The 16,446-nt window shown below is 45.5% G+C and overlaps 5 protein-coding genes and 1 non-coding gene across 7 annotated transcripts; 4 read left to right on the top strand and 2 right to left on the bottom strand.

The window, feature by feature from the left end:
* The first annotated feature begins 1,261 nt into the window (after positions 1 to 1,261).
* Positions 1,262 to 5,593, top strand: LOC100216596 (uncharacterized). Its single transcript, NM_001360044.1, has 4 exons — positions 1,262 to 1,567; positions 2,819 to 3,047; positions 4,274 to 4,426; positions 4,829 to 5,593. The coding sequence occupies exons 1-4, from the start codon at positions 1,313 to 1,315 to the stop codon at positions 5,494 to 5,496; spliced, it is 1,305 nt and encodes a 434-aa protein (NP_001346973.1). The 5' UTR covers positions 1,262 to 1,312; the 3' UTR covers positions 5,497 to 5,593.
* A 623-nt stretch (positions 5,594 to 6,216) lies between these two features.
* Positions 6,217 to 7,421, top strand: LOC100382755 (Tetratricopeptide repeat (TPR)-like superfamily protein). The gene is made up of 3 exons (NM_001175470.1): positions 6,217 to 6,760; positions 6,858 to 7,030; positions 7,146 to 7,421. Exons 1-3 carry the CDS (start codon positions 6,242 to 6,244, stop codon positions 7,288 to 7,290), a joined length of 837 nt encoding a protein of 278 aa, NP_001168941.1. The 5' UTR covers positions 6,217 to 6,241; the 3' UTR covers positions 7,291 to 7,421.
* A 409-nt stretch (positions 7,422 to 7,830) lies between these two features.
* Positions 7,831 to 7,904, bottom strand: TRNAI-AAU (transfer RNA isoleucine (anticodon AAU)). The gene has a single exon. It is a non-coding gene; the product is annotated as a tRNA-Ile (tRNA).
* An 898-nt stretch (positions 7,905 to 8,802) lies between these two features.
* LOC103646221 (protein PHOSPHATE STARVATION RESPONSE 2) lies at positions 8,803 to 12,076 on the top strand. Of its 2 annotated transcripts, none has more exons than XM_008670948.4 (8): positions 8,803 to 8,953; positions 9,231 to 9,622; positions 9,802 to 10,045; positions 10,146 to 10,222; positions 10,323 to 10,359; positions 10,523 to 10,583; positions 11,367 to 11,448; positions 11,765 to 12,076. In XM_008670948.4, exons 2-8 carry the CDS (start codon positions 9,254 to 9,256, stop codon positions 11,858 to 11,860), a joined length of 966 nt encoding a protein of 321 aa, XP_008669170.1. In that variant the 5' UTR covers positions 8,803 to 8,953; positions 9,231 to 9,253; the 3' UTR covers positions 11,861 to 12,076. The 2 variants fall into 2 exon arrangements, with proteins under 2 accessions (XP_008669170.1, XP_008669172.1); XM_008670950.4 differs by having other exon boundaries at positions 10,529 to 10,583.
* Positions 12,077 to 12,677: 601 nt separating this feature from the next.
* Positions 12,678 to 13,336, bottom strand: LOC100285770 (uncharacterized). Its single transcript, NM_001372331.1, has one exon. The coding sequence runs from the start codon at positions 13,286 to 13,288 to the stop codon at positions 12,833 to 12,835; it is 456 nt and encodes a 151-aa protein (NP_001359260.1). The 5' UTR covers positions 13,289 to 13,336; the 3' UTR covers positions 12,678 to 12,832.
* Positions 13,337 to 14,218: 882 nt separating this feature from the next.
* On the top strand, positions 14,219 to 15,469 carry LOC111590869 (uncharacterized). Its single transcript, XM_023301771.2, has 2 exons — positions 14,219 to 14,664; positions 14,762 to 15,469. Exons 1-2 carry the CDS (start codon positions 14,374 to 14,376, stop codon positions 15,104 to 15,106), a joined length of 636 nt encoding a protein of 211 aa, XP_023157539.1. The 5' UTR covers positions 14,219 to 14,373; the 3' UTR covers positions 15,107 to 15,469.
* Positions 15,470 to 16,446: the final 977 nt, after the last annotated feature.

The following is a 16,446-nucleotide window of genomic DNA, read 5'->3' on the forward strand; positions in this document are numbered from 1 at the left end:
AGGCCGGACTTGGCTGCTGTCAGCCTCACTCTATCGAGTGGCACAGCAGTCGGAGCGGCGCAGGCGGCGCTGTCCTCTTGTCAGACCGGTCAGTGGAACGGCAAAGTGACTGCGGTCACTTCGGCTCTGTCGACTGAAGGGCGCGCGTCAGGACAAGGTGTCAGGCCACCTTTGCATTAAATGCTCCTGCGATACGGTCGGTCGTTGTGGCGACTTGGCCAAGGTTGCTTCTTGGTGAAGATTGGACCTCGGGCGAGCCGAAGGTGTGTCCGTTGCTTGAGGGGGTCCTCGGGCGAGACGTAAATCCTCCGGGGTCGGCTGCCCTTGCCCGAGGCTGGGCTCGGGCGAGGCGAGATCGTGTCCCTTGAGTGGACCGAGCCTTGACTTAATCGCACACATCAGGCCTTTGCAGCTTTGTGCTGATGGAGTTACTAGCTAAGATTAGGAGTCTTGAGGGTACCCCTAATTATGGTCCCCGACATGAACGGTTCATTTCGGATTAAAGACAATTGTTTAAATTACTGTTTGGATTTACACTAAGTCCATGACTTAGTGACTATCCTCAACATGTGTACCTAATTCATTTGTGAATTATAAAGGTCTACATCAACTTTTGACCTTTTTTAATTGAGGTAAATCTGAAAGAGATAAAACACTCTTTTATAATCGTGGGCGGTAATTTCGACAAAAGTTGGGGAAGTTAAATGGACTTTGTGTGGGTTTACTTTTTCGAGTCACAAAAATGGACAGGATTGTAGGGACTAAAATTTTCTTCTTATTTAAAATTAAATAATAAGGAGATTTTAGTCTTTTTAATTCACTTTGATTTTTGAACTCCCAAACTAGCCCTCAAGGGACACAAGAAAATCAATTTTAAATAGTAAGACGATTCCTCTTCTAAGGATTCTCTTCATTTCTCTGATCATTAAACTAGTCCTTAGAGACGGTGAATCTAAATATTTCTTCACGATAAATTAAAATCATTAAATAATTTTAATTTAAAAATAAATAAGAATAGAGGTGTATCCTAATCTCAATTTTCATTTTATAGTATACCCCGTTAGAGCAACTGCAAGAGATTATCTAAAAATACTAGCCAAATTTACAGATTTAGCTACTCTCTAAAATAGATTTTAGAGAAAAAGTGTAGGCTAAAAATTGGAGAGCAAAGATGGAGAAATAGAGAGCCACTAAATTTGAAGAGTCATTTACAGAGTCTATTGAATACAATTTTCTTTTAATATTAGCTAAATTTAACTCCATATACACAGTGTCTCGGAGTTGCTCTTACAACCCGTAGACAGTCGCGCAAATGTTGCGAGCGGCCGCGTCGAGGTGCGCCCGCGGCGCCGTCCGGCGGCTGTCGTCGTCTGCGGTGATGGAGGCTTCACCAGTCGCCGTGGGGTCGCGGTGGCAGTCTCTCCTTGACGAGGGTGACTGGTCGTACCATCGGGAGTGGTGGGGCGAGGAGGACGGCCCCGGCGAGGGCGTGCAGACCGTCTTCCGCCGCCACTCCGAGTGCGGCAACGGCGTCGTCTCCGTCTCCGCCTACCCTGCTTCCCTTCCGGTAGATACCGCCACCTTTTCCTGCTTAAGTCTCCGTCTCCGCCTATCCTGCTTCCGTCCGATAGATACCGCCTCCTTTTCCTGCTTAGTTTAGCAGTGCTGTACCTGAAAATTTAGGGGCCCTGCACGAAATGTCTAACTCAAGAATTGTTACTCTTTCCATCCATTATTATACTGTACATTATATCTTACTTCTTAGTATAAATACGGCCTTCTAAACTAGATCTTGATCCTTAATTTTTCTTACAACTCGTTTTTGTCTTTTGCTACAAAGTTAACATGATATTAACGATTTCAAATGCAGATATGTTGATACAACTTGTACACACTAAACGTGTATATATGACTTGACTAATTATTGGTCAAAACATATGAAGTCTGACTTTCTGAAACCGTATGCTCATAATGTTTAGTAATAACTAGACACAATATTTTTTCATTCAATATATGAAATTGCAATTTGTTTCTTTTGTTTTTATATAATGCAACGATTATATCACTGTGCCCCTAGTCAATATTAGATTCATATTGATTCTCTTAGGTGGCTTGAGATTCTTTTACCTGAAAGGACAAAGTGGACCCTTTGGTTTGATCTAGTACTTTGCATGACCAGAATAACTTTGGAAGACAGTTAAACATAACTCCTGAGTAATAAGTTGACTAGGGGACTTTTGAGAGAAAAATTATTTGCACATACAAGCTTCCTTTACCAAGGAGATTTAGGAGTTCATAAGATAGTAAAGGAAATGCTTAACGTGCTGATGCCTGGGTGCGTCAATAGGAACACCTAGACTAATTAAACATGAATGCTACCAGTACCCGTGCTGCTAATTAGTATTACTACTGCTTACAAATTTAAAACAAATTTTGGGCTCCCTTGGCTCTGCGAGCACCTATGGTGCACTTAATATACTGTGCTGAACTGCTGATGCTCTGAAAGCTAGTGAATAACACAGGGTTTGCAATTTGGGAGGAAAGAGAATATGAAGAGTACTTATTCAGCCCAGCAACTTAACAGACTGGCTATTTTTTTGAGATTATTGTTTGTTCCAGGAAAAAAATTGTGTGGTTTTCACCTACTCTTTTACAGGGAACAATGCCCGTTCAGAAAATGCGATGATCTAATTTTTGAGGGCTTTCCTGTGCAACTTACCATGGGTGTTGCACTCTTTAATACCATGTTTTAGTTTCACTTTATTTAGTCGATTTATTGCCTGGACTCATCGAAACAAAACCTGTTATCATGTGTCAGGCTAGTGAGCATTGGCCAGCCATGGAGAGATGGCTTCAAGAGAGTAATTCAAGACTATACCCAGAATCAGCCAGCTCTGACCAGTTTAAGGTACTAGGCTACCAGTGGCGAGTGATGCGTTTTAATGACCATACACGGCAAAGCACTGCAAAAGTGATGACATGTTATAGGACTTCGGGTCAGAGATCATTATTCTTGATGCAGCAACCACATGTTTTAGCTGTTCCTTGTGAGTTCACTTGTACCATCTTTTCATTCATTATGATGATGGCATGTTCATTTTTCTTAGTTAACTTCATCTATTCATTTAGGGGCTGTTTGGATCATTTCATTTTGGAGGAATTAAAATCTACTTAATAGATTAGGCTATTTGACTGGTAATTTGTCATTCCACAACTTTCCCAAGTTCACATATTAGTCTATCTCAGATTCATAGGGTGTGAAGTGAAAATTGATTCTATAGATCAACATACTATATTTTTAGTCTGCAACTTATAACATGCTCTTTAAACTCGCTTCCCTATAGTAGAAATGCAACATATAAGTAACTCTCTTGTATAATATAGCTAACAATAGCATACAAGTATATTCCATGACCATATTAGCTTAATTTATCTGGGCCTAAATTATAATTATTAGAATGAATTAGATTCCAAGGATGCAAATGGGGCCAGGAGATTGGTATTCTTGCCTCTTTGAAGGCCAATTGTGATTTTATCTCCGTTTTCCTAACTTTGTAATTTTACTCTCATTTTTTGAGTCTGAAGCCTGTTTGCCCATGTATACTCTGTTAGCCAAAGGCCGAAACATGATTTAAAGAAAAGAACAAAATGTTCAAACATGATTCTACCCCTAACCGTCCTGGTTCCGCCGATGGTTGATTACGCATGTGCAACTTTACTTTGCTCATATTTGAAATATTTGGCATTTCTTTTGTAAAAATTCTTTGAGAACGATGCAAAAATTTATAATGTCAAAATAGAGGGTAAAACCACGGACTATTAAGAAAACTAGGGGGCATATTCGCATGGACAAATTAGTCCTTTTTAGTTGAATAGGCACCGTTAACTCATCTTAAAAAAATCTGCCTTCGCCTTGAAAATGCAGGAGCAAAATCACAAAGCTAGACAAATGATTGCAAAATCACTATTAGACTTCAAAACAGGGGTAAGAACACAAGAGTCCCTGTTCTTTTATATCTGCTAATCTACAATTTTGAAAGAGCCATTCTTACACATAACACAAGCATAACCATTTGCATACCAGTCACACAGTCAAAATATACTAGTAAGTAGTAACTGCTAGTGTTAAATATTATCATACTTGCATATGTTCTATTGGTAGGTTTGCATGCACCGAGCTGTCAGATGCAAAAGCAATGCAATTGGTGTTTATGTATGTGCTGTATCTTTTACCTCAACACCATCATACACGTCTGAAAGTTAATATTTTCAGATGTCAAGAGTATGGTATCAGCAGGATTGACAGCGCTCTCATGTTCTTCGTATGATCTACCACAAGCAGCATCTGGACAGAACACCATGAAAATTCTGTGCATCGGCCATGGTGGCGGCAGCTTACCATTGTTTTTGGCTAGCAAGTTCAGAGGTAAACACTATGACAAACTTGAGCTATTCGATACACTTGCAGTGCAACATCTCACTTGCTGATACTTTGTGTACTGCATACTGTAGTAAAGTGAAAGATTTGCAGCATTACTGCGATTTTTTTTACTTTGTTATGCTTCCTTTCCTGTGCGTCGAGATGAAGCGATTTTTTTCCCTGTCTTGGTTAACTCATCTTGACACCTGATTTGTTGAACTTCAGAATTATTATTAAATTACGCTTGAATAGACGACTGACTGAAAAAATCCCCCCCCCCCCGTGGCCCTGTGTCAGACTGATCGAAGTCAAATCACTTAGGATTTCTTTTTGTTGTATCGTATTGTGTGCTGTGGAGATGCACCTGTAGACACTTCTTTTGCCTGAATTGCTATTTGGCTCTTTCAGGTGCTACCATCCACATTGTGGAAATCGATCCGGTGGTTGTTTCAGCATCAGTTGAATCCATGGGTTTCCCCGCGTCACCCGTTAAAGGCTTATCGCCCGAGTCCATGCTACCTTCCGACGCCGACGACCTATTATGGGGAGGCATACACGACCGCGTCTTCCTGCACACAGCAGACGCCGAGGATTTCATTGGCAGCGACGGCAACGAGTATGACATCGTCTTCATCGACGCCTACGACGGAGACGACGTGTTCCCTCGCAAGCTCTGGGACGTGGACGGGGCGTTCATGAAGAGCCTAGAGAAGAGAGTGCACCCCGTCCACGGCACCGTGGTCGTGAACCTGCACTCCGACTCAGACTCCGAGGCCGCGGAAGGCAACGCCGACTTCCAGAGCGCGCTTCCCATGGGCAGGCACGTCTCCCAGGTCTGCAGGGCTTACATGCAGCACTTCGGGGTGGCCTTCACGGCCGCGGTCCCGTGGCTCTGCAACATCACGCTCGTCGCCTGCCGCGCCGGCGGGATGGCGGGCGGCGCGCGCCGGGGGCTGAGCCGCAGGGATCTCGTCCTTGGCAAGCTTCTGTCCAAGTCCGACACGGTGGAGCGCGCGCTGGGCCTGCCGTTCCCGTGTCTGCCCTACATCAAGAACGGCTTCACGATGGTTCACTGACATGCATGGGGTTTATGTGGAATTTGGTTATTTTGAATGGTATGTTTTGGCCTGGAAACCGCCTTGTTTTGTGCTCTAAAATGAATTTGGGGTGATGATGCAGCCGACTGATATCAAAGACTACGCTTGCTGCACAAAGGAAATGGCCGGAAACATCCTGCAGGCCCGGGTTGGAGCGGCTGTTGCGGTGCACAAAAGACTCGACTACTGTGATTCCGGCAACCGTATGAGAGGTTAGAACCCTCGGTGTCTCGATGTCACAGGCATGGCATGGCGGTTTAATTTTAGTAATCTTTTGGCTCGCCAGAAGTCGTGGCCGCCGCCGCCGCAGGCTCAGGGGCGCGCACGTGAGGTACATTAAACTGGACGCATGGCAGGCCACGAGATGCTTGCGGTTGCCGATAGAGGCCTTTACCCTCAAGCCGTGGTTGCATTCGAAGAGTACTTATCATCATGGGTCATCGATCTCGATCGAGCTCCTTTTCTTACAAAATCAACAACGAGTCACATGCACCCGCTCGAGAACGCACCCGCTCGAGAACGCGTTAGTCAAAGAACGAATAGCGTGCCTGCCGACCGACCGATACAGCGCCAAGTGGCTGGCTGGTTCCATATTATCACGATGATATATATAAAATGGAGACACGTGACTACGTGAGGCCAGGCCTCCCTCGACGAAGAAACATCCCCGCCTTTTCCTCTGCCTCATGTGAGTGAGAACAGAGAAGCCGAGGGAGATCGGAGGATGCTGCTGAGGAGCTCGTCCACGCCGTTCCCGCTCCCCTTCCTCTCCTCCTCCCTGCACCTCCGCCGCGCCTTCTCCGACGCCCACCTCCCCTCCCTCCACCCGCCGTCATCCACCCCCAACGACGCCGGCAGGACCAGCAACCCCGGACGCGGCGGCCTCCACACGGAGCTCTCCTTCTCCGTCTACAACACCTTCGGCAAGGGCGAGGCCGTACTCGCCCCGCTGGCGTCGCCACCCCGCTCCCAGGGACAGGAAGGGGGTCGGCAGCCTCCGCCGACTGTGGTGGTGCAGCCGGAGCACCCGGAGGTGCCGCTGTTCCTCGCCAGGGGCCTCGGGATCGACCGCATCGCCTCCGGCTTCTTCACCGCGGGCGCCGACTTGAAAGGCTGCGGAGCCAGCATGGAGGAGCAGCAGGACGAGGCTGTGGCCGCGCTGGACGCGCAGTACAAGACCATGGTCGACGAGCAGCCCGGCAACGCGCTGTTCCTGCGCAACTACGCGCAGTTCCTCCACGAGGTATACATTCATTCATTTTTATTTTATTTTTTTTGCAAAGAAAGATGGCCACGTATGTTTCTACTTGATTCAACCGACGCTTTTGCTGCTCCTGCAGGCGAAGGGCGACACCGCAAGGGCCGAGGAGTACTACTCGCGCGCCATGCTCGCGGATCCCAGCGACGGCGAGATCATGTCGCAGTACGCCAGGCTGGTCTGGGAGGTGCACCACGACCCGGAGAGGTGCCTCGGCTACTTCCAGCAGTCGGTGCAGGCGGCCCCGTTGGACAGGTAACAACAAGCCTTCCAGAATCCAGATCCAGTACACCACGCATGCATGAACATTCCTAGACTCGATCGAGGGCTCCCCGTCCTTCCTAACGTTGTTGGTTTGTCACTCTTGCAGCCACGTCCTCGCTGCGTACGCCAGCTTCTTGTGGGAGCAGGACGACGACGACTGCGGAGACCAAGGGACGGCGGGTGGAGCGGCGGCACAGGAGCGCGCCGCGGGAACAGGGCAAGCCATGGAGCTGGCGTCCGCGGCCGTCTGATCCTTTCCACTCCTGACAGGGGACAGCGCAGGCGCGCTATAGCAAAATGCAGTATAAAATGCATGGCGTATCAACGGTTATAAAGTATGAAATATAAACTGAATAATAAGAATAAAAGAACTCATGCGGATATATACAAGGTGGAGTGGTGCGGTGTAAAAGTGTGTTTTCTCCCTGAAGAACAAGCCAATTATTCTAATTATCTATGTCAATTGTCAAATTATATGTTCTTTCGGTGGCTACATTAGTACATATTCTAATCACGATGAGACCACTCCCAAAAGGAGTGTCTTTTTGAAGAGAGACATGTTTCACAACACTACTTCCCTTAATAGATGTTAGGTTACAGGCCATCGTTGCTATCTTTACCAACTAAAGCGAAAATACCTTCTTTAGACGAGGGCAGGAACCTTTTTTTAGGGCAAAGAATTAGCTCAGGCTATAATTTATAATGAAACAAAAAAAATGGAGAGAAAAGTCTGTTTAGTTGAGCTGAGGATCAATTTTTTTAAACGATTGAAGATCATTATAAAAAAAAACTGGCCCATGCAGGTCTCGAACCTGCGACCTTCGCGTTATTAGCACGACGCTCTAACCAACTGAGCTAATAGGCCATTTTGCTATATGTCTATACATTTTGCATAACAAGTAAAATATAAGAAACTGAGGTGTGCTTGTTTTCTGACAGCCCCTCATCATCTACATCCAGAGTCGCCACACGTACACACCGAGGCTTCAAATACATCCATTGCTTCCGCTTCATTCACGCAGCACAGCAGTCCATCCTCTCCATCTAGGACACCTTGGCGTACTGTCTCTCCGCGACAGGTACCACCCCTCGTACGTGGTCCCGCGCCAGCGCGTACAGGATCGTCCACTTCAGCAGATTGGCCGCATGAGAGAGTCAGAGGAGCTCGACATCGAGATCGCAAAGCCAGCAGGCAGCCTGGTGGAGGAGATGGACGTTGGTCGGTCAGTTTGCTCACCGGCCGTAGAGATCGAAGGCTTCGCGGAACGCGTCGGGTCATCGACCATAGCTCCCAGTAGGTGAGCCTGTCCGGGGAAGTGCGGGCGTACTTGCTGAACATTGTTCGCTGGCATGGCGGCATGAACCTGAACGAACCAGAGGACGAGTTGAACATTTGGACTGTAGATTGCACTAGGACAGAGACAGCATCAGCATCAGCACTGGAATGCGTGCGCCGGTTCTCTCACGTCAGATGGTAATGGTATCTATCCCCCAGATCCCCTGAGATACCCCTCCCTTGCTTCCCTCCACTTTCTTTGTCGAGATCTCTGTCTCTCTTCTTTGACCTGCTCACCTGCAGGCTACGGGTTCGGTGTTTTTTTTAATCCAATCCATGCCCTCTAGTAGTCTTGTTTCTCCGCGTCGTCGCCCGCTAATAATCCATTGCTGTCGTATCGTACGTCGCTCTCGCCTCATCGGTGTCCCGATCCGGTTCGTGTTTGTTTGCGTTTTGTTTTAGGCGAAACCAAAGAGGGCGCCGACGTAGAAAATGTGCAGCCACTGCTCCACCTCTCCGTGTGTTCGTTCTTTCCTCCCTATTTGCGTCCGTTCGCGCCTCCAGCCTCCCCTGAATCGGTGAGTCCAAGGAAGTAGTTGCGGGTCCCCTCGACCAATTCGTTTGCTGGCAGTGCAAAGGTGAGGTTCTCTCAGGTCAAGTGAAGTTTCTGCTGGGTTTCTGCAATCTTTTGTCGATGAGACGATGATCCTTTTATGACTGTCCGTTTCCTTCTTTCTTTTGTGTCCATGCGATCTAAGGACTCGTGGTTTCTCTCTCTCTCTCTTTTTCCCCTCAATCCTATCCCGTTCTCCTTATATGAGCTCTGCTAGCTTGCTGTGTTCATTCTTTACAGCATGGTAGTCATAGCCTTCTGATCTTGCTGTGCTGAACATGTGAATTGCTTTTGCGTTGCAGGTCCTTGTATACCGTCTCATGATATGAATCTGCAGTCTTTGCCTGTTGCTACTGGAGCTCCTTATCCAGCATCTATGGCACCATCTTCCAGCGCTTTCTCCACGGTTACTACGCATGGATGCTTTCCTTATTCGACACCATCCACCGCGCATCCTTCCCTTTCTGGAATCCTGCCCTGCAACAACAACATGATATCCTATTCTGTACTACCAGAAGAACCTTCAGGTGGTATTTTCTCTGGACAGTCTCCTGAAGGCTGTGCAGACCCTGGTGACATTGATTACCGTGTTGAGAGTCAGCAAATTCCTGGTCCTGGCAGAACCGTCGACGAATCCGACAATAGAGATGAATGGTTTGTCCCCACTGATATAACTTGGAACTGGCACCAAATGGTAATTTAGCTCAAAATAAGCACTAGTGCTATACGGTTTTTTTTTCTTGATCATGTTGCATTAGACATGGGATTTGCATCGTTATATGAGGCAGCAGACCATATATTTCTAGAACCTTTCCATGCTATGTTCATCTGAGATGCCTTATGTTAGAGTCGATGTATTTCTTTTTTGCACAGGCTGAATCCGCACCCGTTCCCTCGTATCCGAATTCTAAGTCATGGCAACATGATGAGCAGCACATGGTACATGAATCAGTCTCGGTTCCTTCTGAAGAACCTCAGCAACTGTGTCCAACCGTTTCTCCTCTGGCAACCACAAATAATGCGCATTGCCCCAAAAGGGCCAAGGCACGCATGCGGTGGACTATGGAGATGCATGATCGCTTCGTAGATGCTGTCAATCTGCTTGGTGGCTGTGAAAGTAGAATTTCGGCACTGTATCACTATCACCGTATAAAGTACTGTTGGCTTTCTATTGTAAGTACTATTACCCCTTATTATTATTTTTTGAACAAATGCAGGTGCTAAACCTAAAGCAATTCTTGATATAATGAATGTTGAAGGTCTGACTCGCGATCAGGTCAAAAGCCACTTTCAGGTATACTTTCCATTTTTTTTAAAAAAATTCCAGTGTATTTTTTGGTGGCACAGATATTTCGGTTTTACGGTTTGCTAATTGAATGTAACACTCCAAACAGAAGTACAAACTTCAAGTAAAGCAGCACCCTTCTGAAGGTTAGCAATGGTGGCTGAAAGTTGAAACCGTCACTTCCACTTGTTTGAATATCGTTGTTTCCCCCTCATTATTATTATTGTTTTTTTTTGTGTGTATGGTGCAAAATTATTTCGTTTGCAAAGAAATGCGTTTCTCGTATTCAATTTTTTGATTGCATTACAGTTCCAGGTACATCAGTGGAGATGACCATGCGTAGCGAAGCAATACCTTCAGACGTACAGAAGTGAGTCTTTAATGGTCCCATTTCCATGTGCAAACCTGTTTTAGCTTTACTGTTTCTTGTGCAACTAGGTTCGTAACAACGAGAAAAAACAAAGCTTTTGCAAACTATCATTTGGTAAGCAACTATGCTTCTCCTCTTATCAATGGAATGGCTGAACTCCACTGAGTGTTTTTCAGCAGCTGCATACTTTAGTTTCTTTAGTATGCATAAACTTTTCACTGCTATATTAAAGCATCAATTTTTTTGGTTTTACAGTGCCACCATCGTCACTTTTACAAAAAGTCCCTTATATTTCTTTGTAATCAACCTGGCGTCCATCTAACTCGGTGGGATCCACGTTTAAACATTTAATCAGTAAAAAGCTAAAATTGTGTGCAAATGTAGATTTGAACCATGATTGTTATCTCTAAACTCACATTCACATCCAACTAGTCAACAAAATACACATCTCTTTGGGTTTTATATTCTAAATAACTAAAATTATGTACAAATATAGATTTAAACCATGGTTGTTTGCTCTAAATTCACATTCACACTCATCTAGCCAACAGAGCACACATGTCTTTATGTTTTATACTTTATAATCAAGTATAAATGGAAACCGTATCAACATGCGGGTACTTTGCTAGTAAATGATGAAGGATGGCTGGTTCCGTAACTAAAGAAAATCACATGCGTATGCAGTTGACTGAATTTTATTCTGAACTCTCGTGCATCTCGAAGACCAAATAATTGTTTGAAGCTTTGCCCTTTGTAAATGAAAATTTGAATTTTGTTTGGCAGACACATCCAAGACTATGCATTACAGGTGCAAGTAGAGTTTCAGAAGAAACTACATGATATGGTAGAGAGCACAATGCTGGAGGTACACATACATACCTTTGAGTTTGCTTTGATGGTTTAATCTCCCGTTACATTTTGGTATCTAGTACTTACAACTTGTCCCTCCTTAAGGCTCCATAATAATAAAACGTGGTGTTTTTTTTTTAACTTTCAAAAGCAGTATGATCTCATAATGAACCCCTAAATTTTATCACCACATTTATTGGAAATAGCTTCTAAAAATTCTCATCATGTGACTATGTGTACATTGAGATACGCCTTTTTTTCGTTTTGGCACGCACATGACAAGAGATCTCTCATTCCCCAATTCAATGCGTTGTGTGCTTGCTGTGCCATAGATTCGCAGAAGCCTGCTCGAGAACCATGTGATGAGTCTCCACGAGCTTGAGCAGCGGCAGTCGTCGTACCGTGGCAGCGACGACGCAGGAGCATGACGCCATGACCGTCTTCTGGTCGAGGCTTCAATGCCTGTTTCTATGTGGTGTTGCTTTTTTTTTCGCATGTAAATTTGAGTTGGTAGTATAGCTCCAGAACCTTGTGATAAGAATCTGTGTGTGATGCTGCAGAGTCACCTTTTGCAGTACGTACTGGAATTTCACACTCCACATGTAATTATGCAAACTCTATAGCTTACCAACTGTTAACTTGAATGGGCAATGTTGATGTCTAAACTTGGGGAAAGAAGGATGCCAATCGGGGAAAAGCTACCAAGAGCGGTCACTGAAACCTTCAAGCAATCATGCCTAACGGGATTGGTTTCACTCCTGTGCAGCTATGCTACACGCACGCTACACTTGTCTGTTTCAAGCAGAGTTAGCAGACGATGAGCCTGGAACACTATTTCCTGAGCCTAGGACAACATTGTTATGCTCAAAAAAACATGAGATTTTTTTAACAAATATATCGAAGTGAGGTCTCATTTTAAAGGATTTATTATAAGAAACGTATCGGTATAACCAAATGTTTACTTTAAGTAGTGGATATGTAAATAATAGCTTTCAAAAATTGATAATACTAGCACACAGGCTGATCCGCTGATGTGAGGAATTTTATGAAGAGGAAGGTTTTCTTCTCCCGTACTCGCTGGGGGATGAGAGGTTGTTTTGTGTGTGCCGACGAAGTACTCTCTAGCTGACTAGCTGCACAACCGTGATTAAGAATTTTAGGGGGGAAAAGATTTAATTTATCTAGAAGCGAGATGTACATTTTTTTTTAAGGTTAAGAGAGTAAGCGGATGAGGTGCAACTGTAAGCAGAAAAACTGTAACTCGATTCCGGTTGATTAGCCGAGAGATTACCATGAACAACGCAGAGGCATAGCGAAGAATACAAAAATACAACCAAGACGTAAATATCGTCTTCTTATTATTGCCACACATGCGCATGTTTTGACCATCTGCATCTAGACTAGTAGGAGCTCTGAACAGGGGCGGGCGCTGCAGCGTGATGGTGATGATGATGCAGTTTCGGAGCCTGAGCCGATTGGTGGTCGTTATGTACCGGTGCTGGGGCACGGTGACCGTGAGGACCTGGTGCGTGGTGGTGACCGTGGTGGCCATGAGGACCTGGCGCCGATGCTGGTGTATGATGATGGCCGTGATGACCATGATGGCTTGGCGCCGGTGCTGGTGCATGGTGGCCGTGGTGACCACGATGACCTGCCGCCGGTGCACCATCGTGGCCATGAGCATGATGAGAACCCGACGGCTGCGCCGCCGGGCCGCGATGACCATGGTGGTGGTGACGAGGGCTCGGAGCGGCGGCAGGAGCATCGGCCAGCGCCTGATGCCCGTAGTGCGCCGTAGACGCTACCGTAAGGACCATTGCCATTGCCATAACAATTGACGGGATCGACATGGCCATAGAGAGTAGCTAGAGGACTCTAGCCTAGAGGAAACAAACTACCTGCTGATGTCTCTACAGTCCTGGGCAAGCTAGCGCGCATATATAGTGTGCCCTGGACCAGAGGTTTGGCTACCATGGATTGGGAAATTTTAATTGCTCAAAGTGAAATCAGGATCTGATTGATTAGCACAACCAATGCATTATTTATTTTTTAGACAATAATAATGATGAATTAATGCATTCTTCTTTAGATGTAACATTATAGCGACGAATCAATGCATTCTTAAGACGTGCATGTCGATCCAAGGCATCGTGTAATTACTTTCTAGATACGAGACATGCGGATTTTTATTATGGTATAATATTCTTTTTAAAAACCGGTACATCCAGAAAATTGCATCTACTGCGTGCCTGTAGCACAGTTAATTATATTGGCACAAAATATACTAAGGATTTGTTTGGTTTAATGACTAAGACGCCACAACTTATCTAAGTTTAGTGGTTCGAATCGAAAAAACTAACCTTATATTAAAAAAACTAGGCAAGTCATGGTATCTTAGACAGGGCTCCTCCATCTGGTTCTTACTTAGAGCACCTCCAAAGGCCTAGGTAACTTGATTAGGCTCGGTAAAAAAATAAAAAATTCTGTTGAATACGCATCCAAGAGACGGGCTATCTTCCACTCCTCGCCATCTTCATCGCTATCTTCTCCGCCTCGCTAGGCATTTTTGCCGAGGCATACAGCTCGCCATCTGCCTCCCACATTGCACCCTCCCGTCGAGCCGCCGCAGTGGACAGTTGTCCTTCCCGTGCTGCCTCTAGCACGAGCTTTTTGGGATTATGATCCTCCCGTCCGCTGGCTTCGCCCCGCTGGTACTCTGCAGCGCGTCGTCGCTCCTCTGGTCTTCTCGAGCTCGCCAACTCGCCGGTAAGGTGAGATTTTCCTTTGAGCGCCCGCTAACAGCGCACGCCCTCGGTAAAAGATGTCGATGCCCTCCCCATTCCTCAACTCACCATCCCCTATTGTGACCTAACCCTAACTCTTAGAAGCTCCTCCTTCCGGCGCCGTCAAGCTCCTTCATCGGAGGTCCTCCTTCCCTGCAATGTCGTCGAGGGGGAAGAAGAGGCTAGTGGTCGAGGTGGATCTCGATTTAGATCCTGCAGCTGAGGTCACTGCCGCCTTCGATCGACTCTGTGTTTCCGTAGTGAACAAGCCGCCACCAGCTGCCGCCATTGGTAAGGATTCAGCCTCCTCCACCTTGGTCAACAGTGTAGCCTTTGGTAAGGATTCTTCCTCCTCCGCTCGATCTCCTCCGACGATGTCCACCGAACAGCCTCACTCATGGAGCACTCCGGCCGTCACCACTCCATTGTCAGCAACATCAACTGTGCCGGTAACAAAAGCACTACTTCTTCAAGGACTGAATCGAGTATGGTGGCATGAACTGAATTTAGTACTGAAATGGTTGCTCTTTTTCTTTTGTTTTGCAGTATGCCAGGTACAAAGAGGTCTATAATGGCCTTAATGACGCCATTGAAGAGATGCAGAAAGTAGCGATGAATTTGAAGGCATTGTCTACTGAGTACATTGTTCCTGAGCCTTCTTCGGGTAAAGAGATCTTGGTGAACCAATTAATGTGGCGCGTTCATGAGCTTGCGCAGTCACTAGATGAAGCATTGTATCGATCTCTACTCGCTCAGGCCGGTCCTTCACCACCCTTGTCTGAGTATTTTGACAACGACAGATCAGATGATGAAGCCCACATGATGAGTGGTGGGGATTGGGCTCTGGAAGATGTTAATTTTGAAGAGATTCGGGATCGTATGAGGAACTAGAATTTGGGAGGCAGTGCTTAGCCCATCAACTGGTTGTAGTAATTTGTAATGTAGTATTTGTGATGTAATACATCTAGTAAGTCTTTTGTCGGCAACAAGAGACTACCATATTTGTTCGCTGTTCTGTCAAGTATGTGTCAGTTCGAGTATGTGTTTGTTCAAGTATGTGTATGTTCTAGTATTTGACAGATTAATGTGAGAACAATGTGTGTGTTCGAGCATTTGTCAGCACAATTTGTGAACTAAATGTCTGTTCGAGCAGTTGTCAGATTAAGCTATGTTTGCAGTCGTTGTTGCACTATCTGTCAGGCAATAGTATGTATCACTTGCCATTGCAGGTACTCAAACATATATCACTTGCCATTGCAGCAACAGAATCAATTTTGGCGTTGCACTTTCCAACATGTATCAAACAGGTTCACATGTTCACACAGATTACACATACAAGTTCTTAAAACAGGTCCAAGACAGATTAGACAGATTCAAACTGCAGCAGCAGTGAGGCTTTCTTCTTCGGTGTAATCTTGCGTACGACTCTTCTAATCTTTCTTGGAGGCGATGAAAGGCCAGCTTCTGCAGTTGGGGTGTTGACACCTAGAACAGCACTAGGAACAACACCAGCAACAACACCAGGAACAACACTAGGAACAGCCTCTGCAGTAGGGATGTTGACACCAGGACCAGCCATGTTTTCTTTGGGAAACCACTGTTTTGTGGTATTCATCCTTGGTTTTCGTTTTCTGCATATAAACATAACAATCAGATGTATATTATTAACATGAAACCTATATATTATTAACATGAAACCCTCTTGTTTTGGCCTTTAAGACATTTAGGATTGTAGGTAGTATCTTTCCACCCAATTTTTCCCCGATCCTCCTTCTTCTAAAAAAAGGTCCATAACCATGCTTCTGATCTTGTCAGCCAGTTCACAAACAGGAAGATCTTTGTAGTCTTTCACCCAGTTGTTGAAAACCTCTACAATGTTATTTGTTATGTAATCACACCTTATCGCTGGGTTGAAACCACATCTATACCACAACAAAGGATGCCACTCATCTAGCCAGTTCTTGACTCCCATCACATCCCTTACATTAGCAAAATGGTGCTCAAAGACAGTGCTTCTGTAAGCCCGTGCAGCAGGATACATGTGTTCGGAACCAGAGAAATGCTTCACATAATTTTGCATTAGATGGCGAAAGCATTCTCTCTTCTCAGCATTAGGGAATATTTCCTCCACCGCTCCAGTTAGTCCTTTGCAAGCATCTGAACAAATTGCTAGTAGAGGAAGGTCTCCAATTGCCTTATGTAACTGTTTCATAAACCAAACCCAACTCTCT

This window comes from Zea mays, chromosome 2 (assembly GCF_902167145.1).
Source record: "Zea mays cultivar B73 chromosome 2, Zm-B73-REFERENCE-NAM-5.0, whole genome shotgun sequence".
Taxonomy (NCBI): domain Eukaryota; kingdom Viridiplantae; phylum Streptophyta; class Magnoliopsida; order Poales; family Poaceae; genus Zea; species Zea mays.

Coding starts and splice junctions, on each gene's coding strand:
- LOC100216596 (NM_001360044.1), top strand. CDS start 1,313: ATGTTGCGAGCGGCCGCGTCGAGGTGCGCCCGCGGCGCCGTCCGGCGG. Junction 1,568..2,818: donor CCTACCCTGCTTCCCTTCCG/GTAGATACCGCC, acceptor ATCATGTGTCAG/GCTAGTGAGCATTGGCCAGC. Junction 4,427..4,828: donor TTTGGCTAGCAAGTTCAGAG/GTAAACACTATG, acceptor TGGCTCTTTCAG/GTGCTACCATCCACATTGTG.
- LOC100382755 (NM_001175470.1), top strand. CDS start 6,242: ATGCTGCTGAGGAGCTCGTCCACGCCGTTCCCGCTCCCCTTCCTCTCC. Junction 6,761..6,857: donor ACGCGCAGTTCCTCCACGAG/GTATACATTCAT, acceptor CTGCTCCTGCAG/GCGAAGGGCGACACCGCAAG. Junction 7,031..7,145: donor CAGGCGGCCCCGTTGGACAG/GTAACAACAAGC, acceptor TCACTCTTGCAG/CCACGTCCTCGCTGCGTACG.
- LOC103646221 (XM_008670948.4), top strand. CDS start 9,254: ATGAATCTGCAGTCTTTGCCTGTTGCTACTGGAGCTCCTTATCCAGCA. Junction 10,223..10,322: donor AGGTCAAAAGCCACTTTCAG/GTATACTTTCCA, acceptor CACTCCAAACAG/AAGTACAAACTTCAAGTAAA. Junction 10,360..10,522: donor AAAGCAGCACCCTTCTGAAG/GTTAGCAATGGT, acceptor ATTGCATTACAG/TTCCAGGTACATCAGTGGAG.
- LOC100285770 (NM_001372331.1), bottom strand. CDS start 13,288: ATGGCCATGTCGATCCCGTCAATTGTTATGGCAATGGCAATGGTCCTT.
- LOC111590869 (XM_023301771.2), top strand. CDS start 14,374: ATGTCGTCGAGGGGGAAGAAGAGGCTAGTGGTCGAGGTGGATCTCGAT. Junction 14,665..14,761: donor CAGCAACATCAACTGTGCCG/GTAACAAAAGCA, acceptor TTTGTTTTGCAG/TATGCCAGGTACAAAGAGGT.